The 21,796-nt window shown below is 25.5% G+C and overlaps 1 protein-coding gene across 1 annotated transcript; it reads right to left on the reverse strand.

Annotated features, from left to right (window-relative positions):
- Positions 1-2,221: 2,221 nt before the first annotated feature.
- On the reverse strand, positions 2,222-17,940 carry LOC145834364 (protein phosphatase 1 regulatory subunit 42-like). Its single transcript, XM_082941778.1, has 9 exons — positions 17,766-17,940; positions 13,320-13,486; positions 8,788-8,926; positions 7,840-7,926; positions 7,515-7,662; positions 7,297-7,401; positions 6,214-6,477; positions 2,906-3,083; positions 2,222-2,672 (listed from the first exon to the last, which is right to left on the reverse strand). Exons 1-9 carry the CDS (start codon positions 17,895-17,897, stop codon positions 2,471-2,473), a joined length of 1,422 nt encoding a protein of 473 aa, XP_082797904.1. The 5' UTR covers positions 17,898-17,940; the 3' UTR covers positions 2,222-2,470.
- Between the last annotated feature and the right edge of the window lie 3,856 nt (positions 17,941-21,796).

The following is a 21,796-nucleotide window of genomic DNA, read 5'->3' on the forward strand; positions in this document are numbered from 1 at the left end:
CGCTATTAATTTGATTTTTTTACAGATTTAACTCTTTCATTTAAACAGTTTTTATTAATAGAAATAAACAAATGTCTATATATTTATTTATATGACAAAAAACTTAAGAAAAGTTAACTGATTTCAGGAATTGAGGTTTTAGTTTGACAATATACTAACCCTACTAGAATGTTTTCCTGCTTTTAATATTAATTCATATTGTTATTTCTAACCACTTTGATAAAATTAAACAAATATAAAAAGTTAATAATTTAAGAACTCTTTCATAAAACTGTTTCACTCAGTAAATTAATGAAATCTTCGGTTAAAATTAAATTCTAGACAAAACAAATATATTTGAATACATTAGGATTTATATTTACACAATACAATTAAATACATAAAAAACTAATAACGTAAACTGGCAAAGAAGTTTAAAGCTATTATAAATAAAACTACCGAAGAAGTTTGTACAAAGTATTTGTAAACAATGTATATTGAAGGTTGTTTAAGTGCTAGTTAAGTATTGAAATTGTTCAAGGTTTTTTCGAAATAAAATACAAATCAATTCAACGGTCTTACTAAATAGGGTATTTTAACGTTTCATTTCAGTTTATAACTGTTTGTTCAAAATTGCGTAAAAGTGAAGTTTTCGGCAATTTCTACCAATACTCTCGTGTAAATACTGAAATACGTTTATAATAGTTCTTTGGTTTACGAGCTCAATAAGCAGTTAACGAACAAGTTTATTCTTGTAGAATGTGTGTGCCTATTCGGGTCCTAGTGCATTTTATATATCTTTTATTTTAAAAGTAAGTCAGTATTAACTTAGAAGTGATTCATGTTGAACATATTAAAAAAAAAAAAAGAAAACAACTAGAATAACTAAACGAAATATGTTTTAAACTTATACATAATATGGTTTTACCTTTATTGTTTTATAATAGTATTTAAAATTTAAACCAACTTTCATTTATAGCTTAGTATTTGTAGTTATACTTCAATAGAAAAATTATATAAATTTTAATTACAATAATTTATTTTTTTGTAAATTATAACTTCATCACAAACTCTTTCGAAGAAATGCGTTTAGTTTAACAGCAAAAAGCACAGTGTAGAAATTTGGACCTCTTAGTAGAAAAAATATTAATATCGAAGTGAAAATTGGGTCTGAAAAGACGAATAAAGAAATTTAAAATTTTATTTTAGAATCATGTTTAACTTTTATATAACTTCTAAAAAAGATATATTAAAATATACAATTTTTATATTTGTATATAAAATTCAATTATTTTTTAGTTAAATTTAGTTTCAGCCAATTTTTGTTTAATTTTTTTAAGGTTTTTTGAAATTATATTTTGAACTTTATTAAATTTCATACTGAAGTTTAGTTTAATTTTTATTAATATTAATAAGTTTTACACTACTATATGTTTATTCATATGTTAAGTTCTGTTTAATTATGTTGTAATTTTAGTTTAATTGAATTATTTATAATTGTTTTTGTTAATTTAACGTAATGTTAATTACACAAAAGTGACAACCATTTACAACTGTCAGTCGTGCAGAAGTGACGACTCGTGCAACAGTGACTGTTCATGCAAAACAGACTCGTCTCCCACAATAGATACCTCATTTAAAAACTAAACAGTTGCGTTAGAAATGATCGGGTTAAAAATTACTAGGTTAGAAATTATCAGTCCCAAATTCAAAATTATTTTTACAAAGCTTAAGTTAAATCTTATTTTAGTCTTCAATAAACTTTTATTCAAATAGTAATAAAAACTTAAACTTTACGTATTAAAGCAATGTATAAGTCAAAATAAAGTTTGAATCGAAAACTATAGGTTTAAAACATAGTAAAGTAAAGTGGATGTAAATAAAAGCTGTTATACAATTTATACTTGATGGTTCACTGTTTGGTATAACAGTTTTTTAAATTTTGATAGAAAACTGAATTTTATAAGAATTTAACAGTAAAATATAGTTTTTATAGCTAAAAAAAATAGCACTGTAAAAAGTTTTTTTTAAACGCAATTTAAAAGTATATTAAAAAAAATGACTTGAACTTCACTAATTATTACTTTAACTTTTTTTAAAGTAATTTTTTAAAATTTCAACTAATCTTAATCTACTAACCTTAAATTAGTCAACTACTTTTTATTTCGTGGATTTAAATTGTTTACAACAACAAACATACATAAACTTTGTTTAATATTGACAATGTACAACATTTAATAATATAATAATTTTAACAACATATCACAACTTAATTACTTTTTTTTTTAAATATACTTAAGTTTTAGTTATTAACAATAATAAACGTTACTTAGAACATGCATAAAATTAATAACATGAGCAGCAATTTTTATATGTTCTGCAGGTAAGAACTCGAAAAGTTTTACTTACGTAACAATTAAGACCATACCAAACATTATAATACTACTTTAAAGTTTAAATGTAATTTCTTAATTTAAAATATAAATAAGTGTTATGAAAACATCCCAGGTGCACTATTAAGGTAAAAGTTCTTGCGTTTTATTTTAGTGGCAGACTGAAGTTTCGAGCCTCGTAATACTGGATATTTTCTTAGCTCTTTGTTTGAAGTGCTTTCTAATTTCACAAATGCTGGAATTATCTTTTCCCTCTTAGTTAGAGTTTTGTTATAAGTTTCACAAACTTCTGGATCATGGCTTCAAAAAAAAGTATATGTTTTTACGGAATATAGGATAATAAAATCCGTTTACTGACTATATTATTTAAACTTGAAGCAATAGCTGCACTTGAAAAATAAATAAGATGAACTTTTTGACTCAATAAGTTTTTAAACAATCATTTTTTTATAAAAAAATGGTAATCTACTAAAGTTAACTATGGATATAAAATTAGTGAAGAAAATAACTTATACAAAATGACTCAAACATACTTCATGAAACATTCCGGTGTTTTTCTTCTATCAAGAATACCAACGTCACCGTGATCTCTTAAATCACAACTATCATTTAGAACGTCAGTTTCATTAGCTTCTTTTCCACATTTTACTTCTTTAATCAACCTTTCTGCCTCAGATTTTTCTAGCTTGGTATTATCTACGATATTGTCACCTGCAAAATATAAAACGCATGTTTGTAGTAAAATAAGTAAGACTCCATTTAATTACACTATATTCTATTGTAAGATACAAATAAGCAATCAAAAAAACTGAAACGTAGGCTAAAAATGGCACAGCATATTGAAAAAAAAATCATATGATGAGGTACTCAGTACTGAAACAATATTTTATTATTTTGTTTTAGTTTAGTGCAAGTATATATACTTCTTTATTTTAAGCTAGCTAAGTCGGACGTTGTAAAAGGCTAAGCTAAAGAAATTTTGAAGCTTTAATTATAAAAAACAGGTGGGGATACTGGAGTTTTTAAAAAACTCCAGTATCCCCACCTGTTTTTTACTTTCGATTGGATAAGAGAAGGGATATACACATAAACCTGATCAGAAGATATGAGAATCTAATGATCAAATCGAATAAAAGGAAACTTGACATAATTTTTTGGAAAAAATGTTTGAATATTGGACTCTGCCCTGATTTTTTAAAATTGAAACCACCTAAAAATAAATTTTTTGAGTATAGTAGTGACCTCCATAGTTTTGTCGTAAATAAAGCACTGAAGACAACAGAAAATGAACTAATTGGAATTAAGTCAGAAGCTTCTGAAATAAAAAGTATATTGGGTAAAAAGTTATCAGTTTTTGAATATTGTAAATTAAATATGATTATTAGTAAAGTGGTTAACAAAAAAGAAAATGGAATAAGAATGAAACATAACTCTAAATTAGAAAAAATGTGGTTTAGACAAAGACCAAGAAGCCCAAACTGTCTACTAAATTTGACTAGTCATAATCTAACAATTGAGGAAAAGAATTGTCTGTATAGAGGATTAAAGCATCACATTTTACCAAAAAAGATAGACGCAGATAAAATAAAAATAGAAATTGAACAGCTAATTAAAAAATGCTTTAATGAAAAAGAAAATTTACCACATAACCTAAAATATGAAATTAACGGACTAACAAGAACATTTCTCAATAAAAGTAAACAAATCTGTCAAACAAGGAAAAATCAAGCGTTTCACAAAACTCTTTTAAATCTAAAAAATAAAACAAATATTAAAATCGTAAAATATGACAAAGGTAACGGAATTTGCTTAATGTCTAAAGATGATTATCTGAATAAACTCAATTCTATTGTTGAAGATAAAACTAAATTCAAATTAGTAGAAAAGGACAAAAGGAAAAACTCCAGACACCCCCTAGTAAGAAGAATAGAACATATAAGAGAAATTATAAAACAAAACCTTAAACCTTTTATAGATAAAAAGACATATAACAACCTAATTACAGGTGGCAACTCGACGGGCAAGTTATATGGCACGTGTAAAGTCCATAAAACAGATTACCCATTGAGACCTATCGTATCAATGCTAAACACACCGTCATATAAACTAGCTAAATATCTGGATGTAACAATCAAACATCACATCCCAAAACAATATTGTGTGGAAAACAACAAAGAGTTTCTAGAAAAACTTTCTAAATATGAACGAAAAGACGGTGATTACTGCATAAGCTTTGACGTAGTCTCACTATTTACTAATGTACCACTAAATGAAACTCTACAGATGATTGCAAATGGAGTACGTGATAGTACCATACCACAATCAAATATGTTAAATCTTTTAAAGTCTGTTACTGGAGGTTTGTTCCAATATAATAAGCAATTATATACACAAATAGATGGCGTAAGCATGGGAAACCCATTAGCGCCTACTATAGCAAATTATTTTATGGGAACATTGGAAAAAAGTCTCTTTAACACCGAAGATGAAAATAATCCAGCTTTATACCTTCGATATGTCGACGACATATTCTGTATCTTCCGAAAAGATGTCTCATTCGAAAAATTCCACAAAAAGTTAAATAAACTACACAAGTCTACCAGCTTCACATATGAATTAGGTGGAAACGAACTCCCATTTTTGGACATAAATATCAAACTAAAGAGAGAGGAAATAACAACAAAGGTACATAAAAAAGAAATTGATACAGATGTCATTTTAAATTTTAGTGCAGTGGCACCAATTAAATGGAAAAGAGCTCTAATACTGTGGTTTGTAAACAGAGCGAGAGTTATAGCTTCTACGCATAACATTTACAAACAAGAAATCACAAGCTTAAAAGAAAAGTTCTTTAAGAATGGATATCGAAAGAAATTTGTTGATGACATAATTGAAAGATCTCTTGATATTAATAAAGACTGCACTAAACAAAAACTAAGTAACTCAGACTTCAAAAATGTTGTAAAGGTACCTTATATTGGAAAACCTAGTATCGAGTATAAAAAGAAACTAGAAAAGCTTCTAAACAACTACATCGAAGAATTCAAAGTAATTTTTACCACAACAAAAGTAAGCAATTACTTTAGTAATAAAGATAAGACACCCCATGAATTAAAATCAAACGTGGTCTATGAGTACAAATGCTCTTATGATAAGAGTATCCAATATATTGGATTCACTTCACGACCATTAGTAGAAAGAATTAAAGAACACTTAAAGGGCAAAACATCGGTATCGGACCATATTAACAATTGTAATGTTTGTAAAAATGAAAAAATAACTGCTAATAATTTTGGAATTTTGAAAGAATGTAGAAATAAATTTGAGACCCTAATAAGTGAAGCTCTACTAATTAAACGCTATAATCCAATTTTAAATAAACAATTAATTAAACCGGGTATTACCCATACATTAAGAATTTTTGATTAGTTTGATATATATTAGTGTAACAATTTGTTAGTACTTATGTAAAATGTTTTTTTTGTATTAGAGTTTATAATCTTAATTTATAAAATTTTTATATAATGTATCACTTAGAAAATTTTTTTTTGTATACTTAGTTGTTTATCACTAATTTTATTTATTTTTGCACAGTAATTTGTTGATAATGACTTATTGAAAGTCGAAACGTCGTCATGCGAATAAATTTTAAACGTAGAATGTGTTTCTTACTGAATTGGTATTTAATTATAAAATTTTAAGTTTCACAACAAAAATTTTAAAAAATATTCTAGTTAATTTAGTCAAAAAATGCTTACGAAACACTTACATCAGAAAGTTTATTCTAACTTAGCTAGCTTATTTAAAACATTGCTTTTGTTTAAAAAATAAAAAAACAAACCATGTAGATAAGGTAGTTGCTGAGTCAAACTCACACTAGTGAATCGACTATTTTTATTGTTTTCGAACTCAGTTTCTTCAAAAATTTTACTGTTTGACCTAGTTGAACAGCTATTTATGGCAGAATTTGGAACTGATTGGGTTTGCGCTAAAACAGCTTCAAAACGTTTTTGTGCTCGAGGCAACCCCGTTCTTATGTAGTGACTAGTCTTTTGAAAAACATTTGAGTCGTATGGTTGGTATAGCTCATTGTCTTTGTTCTTTGCTAGACATGCATGCCAAATTTACAAAACTAATCAAATGTAAGAAGCGTACTAAAAATAAATTCAAAAATGTTAAATGGTTATTTGGAAATACATTACTTATTTTGTCAAACAAATAAAAATAAACAAAAACTTGATTTTGAAATTTATGAGCCGCTGGCCAAGTGTGACCCACCATATAAAGTATTTTTGGCCCACAACATAGTTTTAGTTGAAAAAAACAACAAATTAGAAATAAGTTCTAGATGTTTTAAATAAAAGTTTACAAACAACTAAAAAGGTCTTTTTTGGTTGTAAGTAAACTGCTGCCTAGTTTATTTTATTAGAGTTTTGCTGTTATATATTTTTAAGTTAAGTAAATTTTTCAATAATAATGTGGCCCGTGAAGAATTTAAAAAATAAATTTAGCCATCTGTTTAAAAATTTAAGCAATATAAACCTCTTATGGGGATTTTGGCTATCAGGGGGAAATAACTAGTATGGAGCATAAAAGTAAATGGGTAAGTAACAAGTAGTAAAGCAACATCTAAGTAGTAAGCAATTTCCTAACTACATTTCGATTTTTATAAAACATTAATTAATCAAAGTTTTATTTGTAAAACTAAGTTTCACCCTTTAAGGGATCTTCAGTTACAATTTAAATCTGAAAAATAAAAGTTAAACAAAACATGAAAAATACTAAAAAGTAAAACAAAACAATTAAATTAGAAACTTTAACTTATGATATTAAGAAAGTTTTGAGTCTTTAACATTTCAATTTTAAAGTATTTTCGATTTTTATGCTTTATTCACCTTAAAACTAAATTTCAAGTTTTACTTACTGTTTCCTGAATAAATTTTAGGTTTTCTTTTCATTTCTCTTGATTCTTTCCATCTAACTAAAAACTGTCTTTCAAACATTTTTATTTCCTTTTCATCTAGTATTTCTAAGTAGTTAAAATGAAATGATAAACTTTAAACTTATATCTTTTTTATGTATGCTGGTATTTTACCTCTTTTATTTTAAAATATAAACAATATAAGTAAAAAGTATAGAAACCTAAGGATGAACTGGATATTATACATCTATCTCTGTACTTATAAGCGTTAAACACCGGGTTACCAGTTAAATCTAAAACTTTTAGAATTCTCCATACACTTAGACAGTCTTCAATACTTTCCATCTCCTTTATCTGGTTGTTCCTAGCCTAAATTAGTTTATAAGTAGGTAACATTTGAGACTTTTACGTTGTAAACTGTTTTAATTTGAAAATAATACTTTTAAAAACAACACTATCTAAAAATAAATTTAAACAGAAACTAGATCGTTTTATACTTATTATATTGCTTATAACTGTACATTATTTATTATAAATTTTTCTTACGTGTAAATTGGTTAACTTTTTCAACGGTGATAAACTAGAAGTAGAGTCTAAGTTATTTCCTGAAACATTCAAAACTTCCAGTGAGTTCTGTAAAATACTAGTTTCAAAAATAAGTACTTTGATAGTAAAAGGTACAATTAGTATTGCTTAAATAATTTTAATAATATTTTAGAAATACATGAAAAAAATCTAGTATTATAACATGGAATTTATATATCTAAAACCATTAGAAATCTACATATCTTTCACATAGTTAAAATTTAGAACAAGATAGCTAGTTATAACTATGAATTTATTTGATATAAACTTATTATAATGTTAAAAGTTCTTAAATTTCGTATTTATAACATAAATAATATCCAGTTAAAACACACTGTCAAAACAATAAAAATGTGGACTTAATAATTGTATAAAAAACCATGTTAATTTTAAATTTACCTACATTACATTGTATACCACTTATGTTTAGAAAACATGGACAAAAACTGTATTTCCTTTAATCTCATACAAGAAAAAGAAAATTTTACTTATATATTTAGCTAACTTTGCATGTTAGCATACATTTATTGCTAATATTATCTATTAAGAGATTATATTTATTATAAATAATAAAAAAATAAATATCACTTAGATCTAGACTTTAGAACCTGTAAGGGTAAGTAAATTTTTTTGCAAATATTGAAACAATAAAACTAAACGGAAATACTTGTTTTTACTTTAAGATAGATTTGCATATGTTAATTGAAAAAATTACTATTTTTGTTGTTATAAAGGACATCATTTCTTCTATAGAAATGTATTTTTCTTAAACAAATTTTCACTCAAATAAGTTCTTGGAAGTTTTCTTTTATGACAATGATTAAATTATAGACCACTAGATAAATTAAAACCATGCAAAATAAGTATTAAAGATTACTTATAATCCACATACTTCTAAAAAAGACTAACGGACAAACTAAACATAGTCCTTGGTTCAAACAGCAGTTTTTCACCAGACGGAAGCCGTTGATGTTCTATGTGAAGTTCGCGCAAACAAGGAAGAGAATGAAGACCTTCTACAACAGATATTTCGTTATGACCCAGAAATCTGCAAATATAAGATTAAAAGAATCTTAATATATAAATTAGTAAGTATACTATAAACAACTGATAACTAATTAAATAAATTAAATTTAAATACTATTACTAGTATTTATTTATTTTTTTTTGAACTTGTTAGGTAGTGTTTGAACTTGATTATTATCCAAGCTTTATCAGTCGTCTTTACCAGGGGTTGGCAACCTTCAAAAGTCATGGACCAATTTTCCTAGAGAAGATGTTGGCAGGCTTCATTGTATAAAAAAATCATCCATGGGTCGTATTTAATTAAAATTATTTGTAGTAATTATTATAAAAGTACTAATTAAACTAAAAAATTATAGTATAGCAAAACATAGTAAGAACATTAGTAAGAATTAATACAAAAATAGCAATTTAAGCTATAAGTTTTTACGGTAGAAATTGATTTTATGGTTATAAAAAGTATCTCTCAGGCTGAACATGTTTGCTTTGCAGGGCACATTTAGATCGGAGGCGCAGTTTTTGATCCCTGGTCGACAGGGTTTTCAGTAAGTTAGAAAAAAATTATTAAAATAATAAACTTTGTCTTACTATATAAATTTTAATTTAAAAAGTGTAATATATATCTCCTAAAAGCTTGCTTTATAAATGACTAAACCAGTAATTTAAATCTAGTGTGAATTGAACATACAACAAAACTTACTTTGAAATTTCAAACTTAGTTATGTTTTACTGTTTACACGACTCTACTTTCATTGTTTCCTTCACATGATATAAAATAAAACTTAAAAAAATTACTAAAAAATGTCAATCAAGTTTAAAAACATTTGTTTGTTCATAATTAAACTATGGTAGTATATTTTAAAACACAATGTAAATTTTTATTGCAAACAATTGTGTTATATAAATTAATAAGAACCATTAGCCCATAAGAAGATAAAGAAAAACTCTGAGTTAATGTGTGTAAAATTAAGTTTTTATAGCTTTCAGTGTAATGGGAACTCTGGGCCTGCAGAGAATCAAACTGTCGTAAAAATTCAAAAGAAGTTCAAATTCATAGGAGTGTATTACAATTTAAAAAAAACTAACTTTGGCTTAAAGCATAAACGTTTATATAAAAGGATATTGAAAGCTTAAAGTATAAACTATAAGTCAGTTTTTATGAAACATTTAAAACTTAAATTAATTTATGATATGGTCATTTTTGTACAAAGCTTTCTATACAAAAGTATGGACTGCAGTTTTTTATAACCATTTATTCTGAAGAAAGTCAAAGAAAACATCGGCAAGAGTCTACAGAATCTAAGCCTAGACTTTTGTATGCCATGAGACAAGCTAAGGTTAAGATAAAACCTTGATCATACCAATTCGATCATCAGACCACAAGTCTTGGTAGACTGACACCCAAATTTTGTTCTTATTTAAACTCATTAGTCGACCGCAACCAAAAAACTGACAACTGCAAGTTGTTTTGTTGCAGCTGACTGACGATTTTCAATAAGAAAAAAAAGCAGATCTCAGTTTACCAAAGGTTTGTGGTCTAATGATTGAATTGGTAGAATCAAACTTTTATGTTAGCTTGAACCTTTATTCCAAAGTTTAAAGATTTAATAAAAGTCTATTTACTTTTTTTTTTTTTTTTGAGCTGTAGATCTTTAATTTAAAGGTAACTTTTTTAAATACTTCATAAATTTATAATTTGAAAAATTTTTAATAAAAAGTTTAAACAAAAGTTCCTCACTTTTAAAAATCTTGGAAGTTTATTGATTAATTTCATTTAGCATATCATCAGAATAAGGTTACTAAAGACTGATAAGAATATGGTAAAATTTTTCAATTGTGTATAATGATTTTTTAAATATCTAGCTAAAAGTAGTTACGTCATAAACAATTGAATGTAAAAACATGTTTAAAAGTTTATATTAGAACTAAGTTATACTTTACTGACTAGAAGTTATTTTTAAGATAAAATTGTTAGAACAAAAACATTTAAGACTGTAAAATTTTTACTTAAAATTAAATTAAAAAGTACATGCAAAAAAAAAACTAAAATGATACTAAAAACACGCAATTTATATAGTTTTAAGTTGTAGAAATCTTGTTGTTTACAAATTTTCGGCTGGCAAGTTTTAATGGACAATGATGCTAGAACTACAAAAACATTGGCGAAAGTCTGCAGAGCAGAAGCCTGGACTCTAGTATGCCGTGAGACAAAACTCTAGTTTAACTAAAGGGTTGATCATTCCAATTCGATCATCAAACAACTGAGGGCTTGCGGTCTGATGATCGAATTAGTATGATCAACCCTTTAGTAATTCTAGAACTGAGAGATGGTAAGAGTTTCTCGCTCTAGATGGAATTTCGAATCTACTATCCAGGTAATTTACAGGACAGCTAGGATTATTGAGGAGGTGTTCATGGAAGTATGATTGTTTACATTTTGGCTTAACATTAATATTAAAAATAAATCTTTTTTCTTTTGGGGGCATACTGCTCTTGCCAGACGTGGAAACTTTGAGATGTTTGAACTATGTAGTCATTTCTGCAATGAAATTTAAATATGTATATTACATTACTTAAATCATGAGTGGGTGTGGCATCTTTCAGAATTCCGTTAAGTGGGCGGTTTGTGTTGTACACAACACGTAGGGAAACAATATTAAAGGTGGATTTTATATATAATTAAGCTTGCTTAGCCAAACTAATTGAATTTACACCCATATAAAGGAGGAGGTAGACTGGGTTAATGCGGGCTGAAGGAGGGTAAGTAATGAACGTTTTTGATATAAAATATTAAAATGTTTCAACAAAATAACAAACAAAACAGAATTTATTTTTCAAAGTTAAAAAATACTTCAGGTGAATAATAAAAATACTAGTGACAGATTAGGTGGAAAAATTTAAAGTTAGATTTGTTAAAGATAAAGAAAATAGGTTATTAGTGGAGTAGTCCTTTTTACATTTTGGTTTGTGCCTTCTGTAAGGAACCTATTGAACTCACAAATGCTTTTTCATTGTACCTCAATAATTTAAAATTATATGTGGTTAAAAGTGTCTGATAGCTCATACAAAACTGTATATAACAAAATGAACTTTATAAAATAGTGGATCATCTGTTCCCTCAACATAAGGTGACTTAAAACAAAAATAACAAAAGTAGTGACTTTTAATTCAACACTAACTTAGGTTTAAACTTACACTTTTAAATAAAATTAAGTGCATAGGGGGGTCCACCTTAAATTTTACAAGTTGATGTTATTTTATAGAGTTTTATCTGAGCTATCAGAAATTTTTAACCGTTTAAAAAAATTCGAAGTAGTTTGAGATATAAGCGATCAAAGTTGGTGACCTCAATAGGTTTATAATGGAAGGCGCAAACTAAAAACATTAAAAAAGACTGTTTCATTTAAAATCTATTTTCTCCTTTATTTTTTAACCAATATTTTTTAAATTGCTACAGAAAGTCCATTATTAAACTTAAAAAAGATTGTATGCAGGAATTTTATTAATTTTGAAAAAAAAAAAAATATATAAAAAAAAACCTTTTTTTTTGTTTTTTTTTAATATAAATTTTCCATATTTTAATATTTTAAAAATCGTAACATTCAAAGTCATTTGAACTATAATTGGGACGTTTCCTCAAAGTTTGAGGTCTCTAGCTCAAAAAATGAAGAAAAATATCTATTTTAGTGATTTTTTAAAATTGCAAGAAAATTGACCCAAAAAATTTGCTGTCCACACGTTTGTATCTGAAACTGTTTACAAAAATTACAATATATCAAAAGTTAAATAAGATTTTACATTTCTATAAAAACTAGCTGGTAGTTTGTACTTGAAGCTTACATACAACAGTCAATGTTTATTTTTAGTAAAAAAATATGTTGGATCCCCCTTCCCATGCGCTTAAGTACTGTTCTATTTCTAACTGTTCAATTAATGCGAGTCATTTATAACATGACACCTTAAAAATTTTAATTTTATAATTGTTTAATTTCTAACTTTTAATTTTTACAACCCAGTAAGTTTTTTTAATTTCAAGTTTTTATATAGCTTTCTTATATGTAGCTTTTCATCTAGATACATATAATCTGTTGTTCAATTTCAAACTTGTTTATACAATTTGCAGAAAAGAAATTGCAAGTATAAGTAAATAAAACATATAAAAACAGGCAGAAATAATCATACTAAATTAAACTATTAATGAAATGTAAAAAATTAGAAATTGTAATTAGAAGCTTGAACATACAAGTTTGTAATAATTAAACTAAGAAATAATCGAGCTAGAAAAATTAAAGTTTAAAACTTGGTGAGTTGAAAAGTAAGAGTGAGAAATTAACAAGTAGAAAAGTAAAAGTTTGAAACATATAAATAAGAAATGTCTGTGATTAAAAAATAAAATATGAATGGGCTTCGTTACTAACACCTTATGTAGTCTTTCTAAATATTCTAAACCTTCAATTTGGGTAATACAATTGTTTTGTAGATAAAGATGAGTTATTGTGGTTGCTGTCCCAAGGTTAGCAGTAGATGTTAAATTGTTGTCATACAAGTACAAAACGCACAGGCATTTGCATTTTGAAAGATTCCCCTGTTATAGTGAATTTATAAGTACAATATATAATTTGTATAACTAACTCTATAAAACATTAAGTAGCACTTTTAAATACCATAGAATCATTTGAATAAGGTAAAATCCCTAGAAATAAACACAGTTGAAACATTTTTTAACATTTAGAATCTTTGTCAAACTTATCGCAAATTATTAAAAAAGACTTTAACTGCTTATAAACAACAGTATCAATAAATTTAAACATAAGTTTATTAAAATAAGTGAGATTGTAGAGACTAGCCTTAAACTGTAAACTATAAAATTCATTTAAATAAACATATAAAGCATTAGAAAAATTATTTTAGTATTAAAATATATAATTGACTAAAAATGTCAGAGCACAACTTGTTGAAAAATTAGTTCGATTTCAGACAAATGGTAATTGTAAACATATTTTTATAAAAACTATTTTGCTTGAAGGTTTATCAAATTTGTTCAATGAGTTTGCCTGTAAACAAAACATTTAAAAAATAAATTCCAGTCAAATAAAAAAAAATATTTAGCTTTTAAAAACTAATAATCAGCAGCTAGCAAAAAGATAGTAATTCTGCTCAGCATTTTAAAAATACTAAAGCTAGTTTTTTTAAAGATCAAGAAATCAAATTTAATGCAAAAATGTATTTGTGTTAAAGACATTTGACTATAATGTGTAGCTTTACAATGCACTAAGTTGAACAGTACTTACAAAAGGGAGCTAACTTAATTATTTTTACTTAAACCAAACAAAAAAATTCTGTTAGAGCATGAAAGTTTTTTTCTTATTAAAGTTATGAATTAAGTGTATATGAATATATTTTCTTAAAAATTCTTAAAAACTATCTATTACAAAGCATTCAAAGTAAAATAGTAACATTAAAAAAAAGTCAGTGTAAAACTTTATTCAGTTGATAAATTTATTCTTATTTTAAGGTCATAGGAGATTTAACAAATTTTTATAAACAAATATGATTTAAAATGAAAGCTTGATGTATAAACTATAAGTAAGTTTTTAATAACTATAAATACTCTAATTAACACAAACTCAATTTCTCAGAAATATAAGAACTTTTTTTTTTGATAAGGACTTCAAATTTTCAGAATTTTTTTTTGCTTTAACAAAAAATAATACTATGCACAACTCTCAAATTTAAAGTTTCAATGAGTAAACTATATACTATTGTGGTTATTTTCTACAAGTTTTTTTTTTAATCCTTGAAACAGTCTTTTTTAGTAATTTTTATAAAGATTATGAAAATAAAAAAGCTCAAGAATTCAAATGAAGTTTTTTTATTTCCTTTTTAGATTGAGCCTTTTGCACAGTGGGCTAGCAAACAGTAATTTACTTTTTTGGTGACTATAAAAACTACTTAAGAGTTATAAACTTCCTTAATAAAAGTTGAACAAAACTAAACATCTTGTTTTCAAAACAGGTTATGACTATTTTCTGTTCAAAACTTACCTGAAATAATTCTTCCTTTAACTTCAAAAATAAAGCTTACAACAACTACACAAAACAATTGAAAAACTCATATATATATACATATAAAATAAGGTTATTGTTCAAACTTGAACACCTTCTACAAAACCCACTTGAAGGGCTTTTAAATAATTTATTAGAAAAGTACAATTTTAAAAATACTGGTACATATGTTTCATAAAGCTTTAATCATCAGCCAGTTTAGTTTAAAATAAAAAGAACTTTACTAAACATAGATGCAAAAGTTATGCAAAAATAACAAAAAACAGTATGACGTAATATTGTGCATTACAAAAATTCAGTACAAAAATCAATCTTCAATCCAACTAATCAAACAACAAAAATTTACAAAGACAACAGTTAAATGACTATAAAATACTTCAAAATTTATTGTATTTTAAAAGGAGCTTTTTCATATCTCGACAAAACGATATGAATTCACTCTAAAAATGAAGCTAATAGTTTGTTAATATAGATCTAGCACAGCAAGTTTGCTAAAATAAATAATAAAAATAATTTGCACAAAATGTTTCTCTGTGCAAACAAGTTAAAACAGTTCAATAGATTTCTGTAAAAAATATTAAGTTCTGTAGGAAAGGAATGGGAGATAAAGTATATGAAAGTGTGTATTTACTAAAGATAAGCAACATTTACCATAGATTGGTAATTAATATGTTATACCTTGCAAACTTTATAAATTGTGAAAAGGGATTAATAAGCACTAATTAATAAATAAACAATAAATTTAAACTAAAGTACTACGAAATGCTATATATTCATTATTTATACACAGTTTAACAAATTTAAAGCTATATAAATAAGTAGTAATATAAATCTTTATAATATTAGTAATGATTAAATCTAAATTACAATAAAATAAAGTAAATACTAAGTAAAATGTAATAAATAAATTAGTTAACATCATAAAAGTAAATGGAGTTATAAGATTAAGGCCATAGGGGGGTCCACTTTGTTTTTTACAATTTGATCTTATTTTGTAGAATTTAATCTGAGCTATCAGACACTTTTAAGCGCTTAAAAAAACTCAAAGTAACTTTTGAGATATAAGCGATCAAAGAAAGGGCGATCAATAGGTTCCTTATGGAAGGCGAAAACTAAAAATGCGAAAAAAGACTATTTCACTAAAAATCTATCTCCTCCTTCATTTTTTGAGTAATCTTTCTCAAATTTTTACACAATGTGTATCATTAAACTTTAAAGAGATCTATTGTAGGATTTTTTTTAATTTTGAGTAAAAATAAAATTATTGTCAAAAAACTACCCTTTTTTTTAGTTTTTTGTGAATAAAATTTTTATTTTTCAAAATTTCAAAAGTTCTAACATTCAGATTCTTCAAAATATTAAAAGGAACATTTCCTGAAAATTTGAAGTCTCTGGTCAAAAAATGAAGGAGGAGATAGATTTTTGGTGAATTTTTAAATTTCCGAGAAAATTGACCCTGTGTATCGGAAACTTTTTACAAAAAATAAAATATCTCAAAAGTTAAATTAAATTTTTGAATTCTATAAAAACAGGCTTTTAGTTTGTATTTAAAGCTTTCATATAAAAGCCAAAGTTATTTTTTGTAAAAAAAAAAGTCGGACTCCCCCTATGGCCTTAAAGTTGTTCTTAAGTACTAAAATTTCGAATGATAATTAAGTCACAAAAATGTGTTCAAAAAACAATTACAACTATAAGTGAGGCCGTGTAATCTGTGTTTAAAGAGTTTGCGCTTTAAAAATCAGTTAAAAATATATAATTAAACAGAGCTTTTACAATTATTTCGCATGCATAAGTACACTAAGTATTTATGACTAAAATTATTGTGAAGTAACAAGGTAATTATGTGCTAAGTGTAGACTTGTAGTAAAAAAAAACTTCTTGGTGGTATTTTATGCGTATAAGGTAAAAGTAGCACAGCTTATCTGTGTACTTAATTCACTTTGTATAAAAATAACAATTTTAAACTTTGTTGTAAAAATGTACAATTTAGGGTTTTCAACTATTTTATCTTATTTTTCAATAGATACTGTACTATATTTAACAAAAGTCATTAAAAGAGTATTAGTAAATAAATATTCTGGGTTTTTTGTGTAGTTTTTGCAAGTAAATTTTTAATGAAATTTATGATGAAATTTTAGTAGTTTTGAATTGGCAAATAGCAAAAAAACTGGTTGCAGTCAAACTTACAAAATACTTCAAATAAAAAAAAAACAAAACCAGTTTTGAAAAATAAAACCTTATGTTATACAACTATTTATACATCTTGTATTACTTTCTAGTCAACAAAGTTATTTTTGTAGTCAATGGCCGCTTGATCCCATTTTCAGCCCACTGTGTTATGTATGCAACTTATGAATGCTTTAAAATTTGACTACTAAAGTTTCAAAAGTTGGCTTAAGTTTTAAAAATAGTTAGAATAAATTTTTAACTTATTTTAAAAAATGTTTCACCCTTATAGCCTCAATTACACAACTTTTAAAATTAAAGATATATCAAACTTTGAAAGAGTTTTTTTTTTAGATTTTAGTTTAAATAGATTAGAAAGTATAAAAAATTAAGAACTATTTAATTCATTACAAATTGTAAAAAGTCAGTATTTATTTCGGCCATCATCATGTTTATTATAAAGTATAATGAGGAAATAAGAACTTATTATAATTCTTAAATATTTTAAATATGCACTATTTACATTAAATATTAGTATATTTAGGTAATAATCTTTTAAAAAAAATTAGTATTTGTTATTAAATTAATACTGTGATTACTAAAGTTTAATAGTTTAACCAAAAAAAAACTAACAACTTTCTCTATGTTTTTTTCAGACATGTAAACATGAGTTATTCTTTTTATGTATTGACTAGTAGACTCATCTCTCTTGTATTTAACACTTTTGTTGTTTTTTGATATAAAGTCAACTGTCATGTATGCCATTATAATCTTTTTTAAGTAGCTTAATAAAACTTATGAAAAATAAACAACATCTGAAAAATTGCTTTTAAAGTTTGTTAAATATATTTTTTTAATGATGTAGCTAAAACATATATGTTTATCAAAGTTTTTTTAATAAATTTTTCATTATTGAAAATAGTTTATTATTCAGTTGTCAAAAATATTATTTACTACTTTAATAAACATTTAAAATAGAAGCAAAAAAGTAATAGAGAGACTTTATTTGTTCATAGTAGAATAAGTTAAGTTTTTTCAGACATAATTTTATTTTTTAGTTAACTTAAAAAAGTCAAAAAAAAATTAACTTGGTTAACTAAAATAACAAATCAAATAAAAAATTATTATTAAAAACTACAGAAACTTAATTAAACCAAATAATTTAAACAACTAGATAATACATAATAAAAAAAACTTAAAGATTATTTTTCATTTAGTAAACTTTTTTGAAATTAAATAGTTTTAAGTTATATTATCAATAGAGTTCCAAATTTAAAAACAAAAATAAACTTCAGTCACTAAATCCTAGCCAGAGTTTATAAACAAAATTAATAAACAAGTTTTTCAGAAAACAGTTTTTCTTTCCATTGACAACCCAGTTGAAGTGTGTTGACTTGTTAACACACAGAAACATATGTTGGTACAATAAAGGAAGATTACTGTACAATTTGTTTTTATCTATATTTCAGTGAAGTTACTTCTAGGATCTTTTGTTAGCAAACGATTAAACCTATACTTTTGAACAGTAAATCCTTAATAACTAAATTTTAGTATATTAAAACATAGTTTTTACAAAAAACAAAAATTAAGCATGGTTGCCACTGATCAAGCTGACTAAAATTTCCTGACTTTTCCTGACTTTTTCCTGACTTTTTACCAAAACTTTCCTGACTTTTCTAAATCAAACTCTTAATTTAAACTTATTCTAAAATACATAATTTAATCTAATTTTATTACATTTTAAAACAACAGTTTTTTTTTTGCTGAATTCAATCATCAAACTTCCATTACATCACTTGAACCATTCGTGTACTATTGATGTATTTGCAATAAACAGCTCTATCAGCAAAATACTTATATTATTACCTTATAAACACAGCTTGTCCATTATTATTCAAGCAAGATGTTTTCGAAATGTGGTCCAAGGCCAAAATTTATCATGTATGATAATTTTGTTCGGGACATCTGACATGACTGTGCTATTTCACTGTCAGGAAACTTTTTTTGTTCTGCTCCGCCAGTTTGATACACAAACTGGTTGAATAATTGTGCTTGACAGTGTGTAATACCCATAAAATTTTAGCGGTTGTGGTTTGTGACTTACTTACTAAACCTATTGATCGGCTTACACCACTGCTCTCACAACTTGCTACTCTGCCACTGCTCTCACCACTTATCCCACTGGAGCTTGATCCAGCATTATAAAAAATTATTGGATTCAGTGAACTCCTGGCTTTTATTTCTATGTTCAGCTCCATTCATATGTACAGTGAGTGCTTTTCTTCGCATACTTGAAAGTGACAGAGTATATGAACACTACTTGCATTTAAACTTTTGTGTATATATCAAAGTTTCACTATGGAAGTGTCCTTGCTTCAAATCATCAATACTGAAAAGCTTAAAAAATCTGCTTGTTCAAGTAGGGTACTTGTTCAATATGTTGATAGAAAAATTTTGCAGTTTTATAAAGGATATTTTATTAATCTATACCAGAAGGCATTGGAATTAGACTATTTTGTAAATTCATAGGAAAATTTTGGAATTTTTTTCTGACTTTAGAGGAATTTTAATTAATTTTTACCATTTGAAGGCTTTGGAAAATAAAGAAATTTGTAAATTTAAACTGACTAATCAGACTTTTTTTTTTAATTTTATCAAACTTCCTGACTTTTCCTGACTTTTTTTCAAAACCCCCCATTTTTTCCTGACTTTTCCTGACTTTTGTATTTTTTTAAATTTTTTCCTGACTTTTCCTGATTTCCTGACTTTTCCTGACCGAGTGGCAACCCTGATTAAGATAGTTTAATTAAGTTTTTTTTTAATTTAGAATATAGTCTGAATTATTCTATGTAAGTCAGACTATCTATTTATTATTATAAAAAAGAATGAAAAAAGTTGTTTTCTCTCTCAATATTTTGACTACTTGCTTAAGTAAAAACCCATTTTCCATAGCTTTTAAATATTTTCTATAAAATTTTTATATTTTGTATGATCACTAATGAGCTCTTTTTAAAGAGAAAAATTGTTTGCTGAACAAACTTTTGAAAAAAAAAAGTATACATTTGTTGAATTGTATTTTTTTTTAGAGACAAAGGAAGCTCTAATTGGAAATGCTTAAGTTGGAAAAATTGACTGTTAGTGAGAATCATTTATTGTGAGTTAAGAAGTAAAAATACAAAATAAAGTTTATTTTTGTAGTTCGAATTTTATATTCATTTGGATTGACTATAAAGTATTGCTCAATTTACTGAATAAAAAGCATATTTTAAATAAGGTTCTGGAATCTTTTCAAACTCTTTGCATGCATTTAAGTAGCCAAGCAACTAATTTTGTAGGACTTCCCCGTCGCTGAAGAATAATAATGCACTTTTATTAATTCTTTTCTTTATAAGTAACGAAGGAGTGTTGTAACAAAATATAAGCATATACAATATAACAAAAACACTTTAACTCAATTGAAATTTTTTTATGTTAAATCAAAAATAAATCATTACGGGATTTTTATAGCTTATTGATATTTAACTTTTTAAAATTAATTTTTTTAAATCAAAAAAAAAAAACTAGTTCAAATACTATAAGTATCAGTAAAAAGCATAATTTTTTCATTGAAAAATTATAATTTAAAGTATTTAAAAAAAAAAAACTCATTTAAGTTAAGTACCGATTTTTTCTATATGAAGTAACTTTTTTTTTTCTTTCCCTACGCCTCACCCTTACAGACTATTTATTTATAGATTAATTTTATAAGATCTTTCTTTTTATTCAATGCTGTAAAAAAATATACTTCTAGTTATACTTTTTATATAAATATCTATTGACTTTAAAACAAAAACTTCGTTTTTTTTTTTGGCATGTTAAGTTATTGATTTTATTTTAAACACATAAGTTTAAACTTGTTGAATTTAGATCTTTATAACTTAATTTTTAATTTTTTAATTTTAAAGAACTGTTAAACATGAATTTGTTTCAGTTTAGTTTTTGACTAGTTGTACCGTTAAAGGAGCTTAGGTTTTAATGCCTGAGTCAAACATTTCACAATAAACGATTTGATAATAATAACTGTTATTATTGTTGGAAAAAAATGACTAAATTTTCTTAAACTTAAGTTTAGCGTGAGTCTAGTTTAGTTTTTCGAACAATTAAAAATAAGTATTTCAAAAGTTTGGTCCAAAAGCATGGCGTAAAAAAAATATTTCGGTTATTGATTCATACTCTACAGATACAGTTTAATGTCTAAATACTTATTAAGTTTGGTTAGTAACTATTTATACTTTTTAGTTTTTTGGTTAGCAAATACTCTTTTTTTTACAGCAATATTTTATAAAAGAAAACACAAATCTGAAACATTTTAAATTTGTTTATTATATTGTAAACATAGAGTATATGAAACAATACTTAATCTAGGTTAAACTGAATCTAAGAAAGGTGATGTAGGTAAAGTTTCAAAATTAAATCTTTAACAGTTGAATTGTTACATTGTCTAAAACTATATTGTAAAAAGTAGTTAACAGAACATTTCGGGTTTAAATTTATAATACAACAAATTAAAAAAACGACTAAGGTTAGAAACTTAAATAAATATACATTACATATTTTTCTGTTTAAAGTAAAAATAGTTTTTTTACACTAAAAGTAGTACATGTTTTTCATTTTGATTCTTAACA

The sequence above is a fragment of the Thalia democratica genome, chromosome 4 (assembly GCF_965202585.1).
Source record: "Thalia democratica chromosome 4, ktThaDemo2.hap1.1, whole genome shotgun sequence".
Classification (NCBI taxonomy): Eukaryota; Metazoa; Chordata; class Thaliacea; order Salpida; family Salpidae; genus Thalia; species Thalia democratica.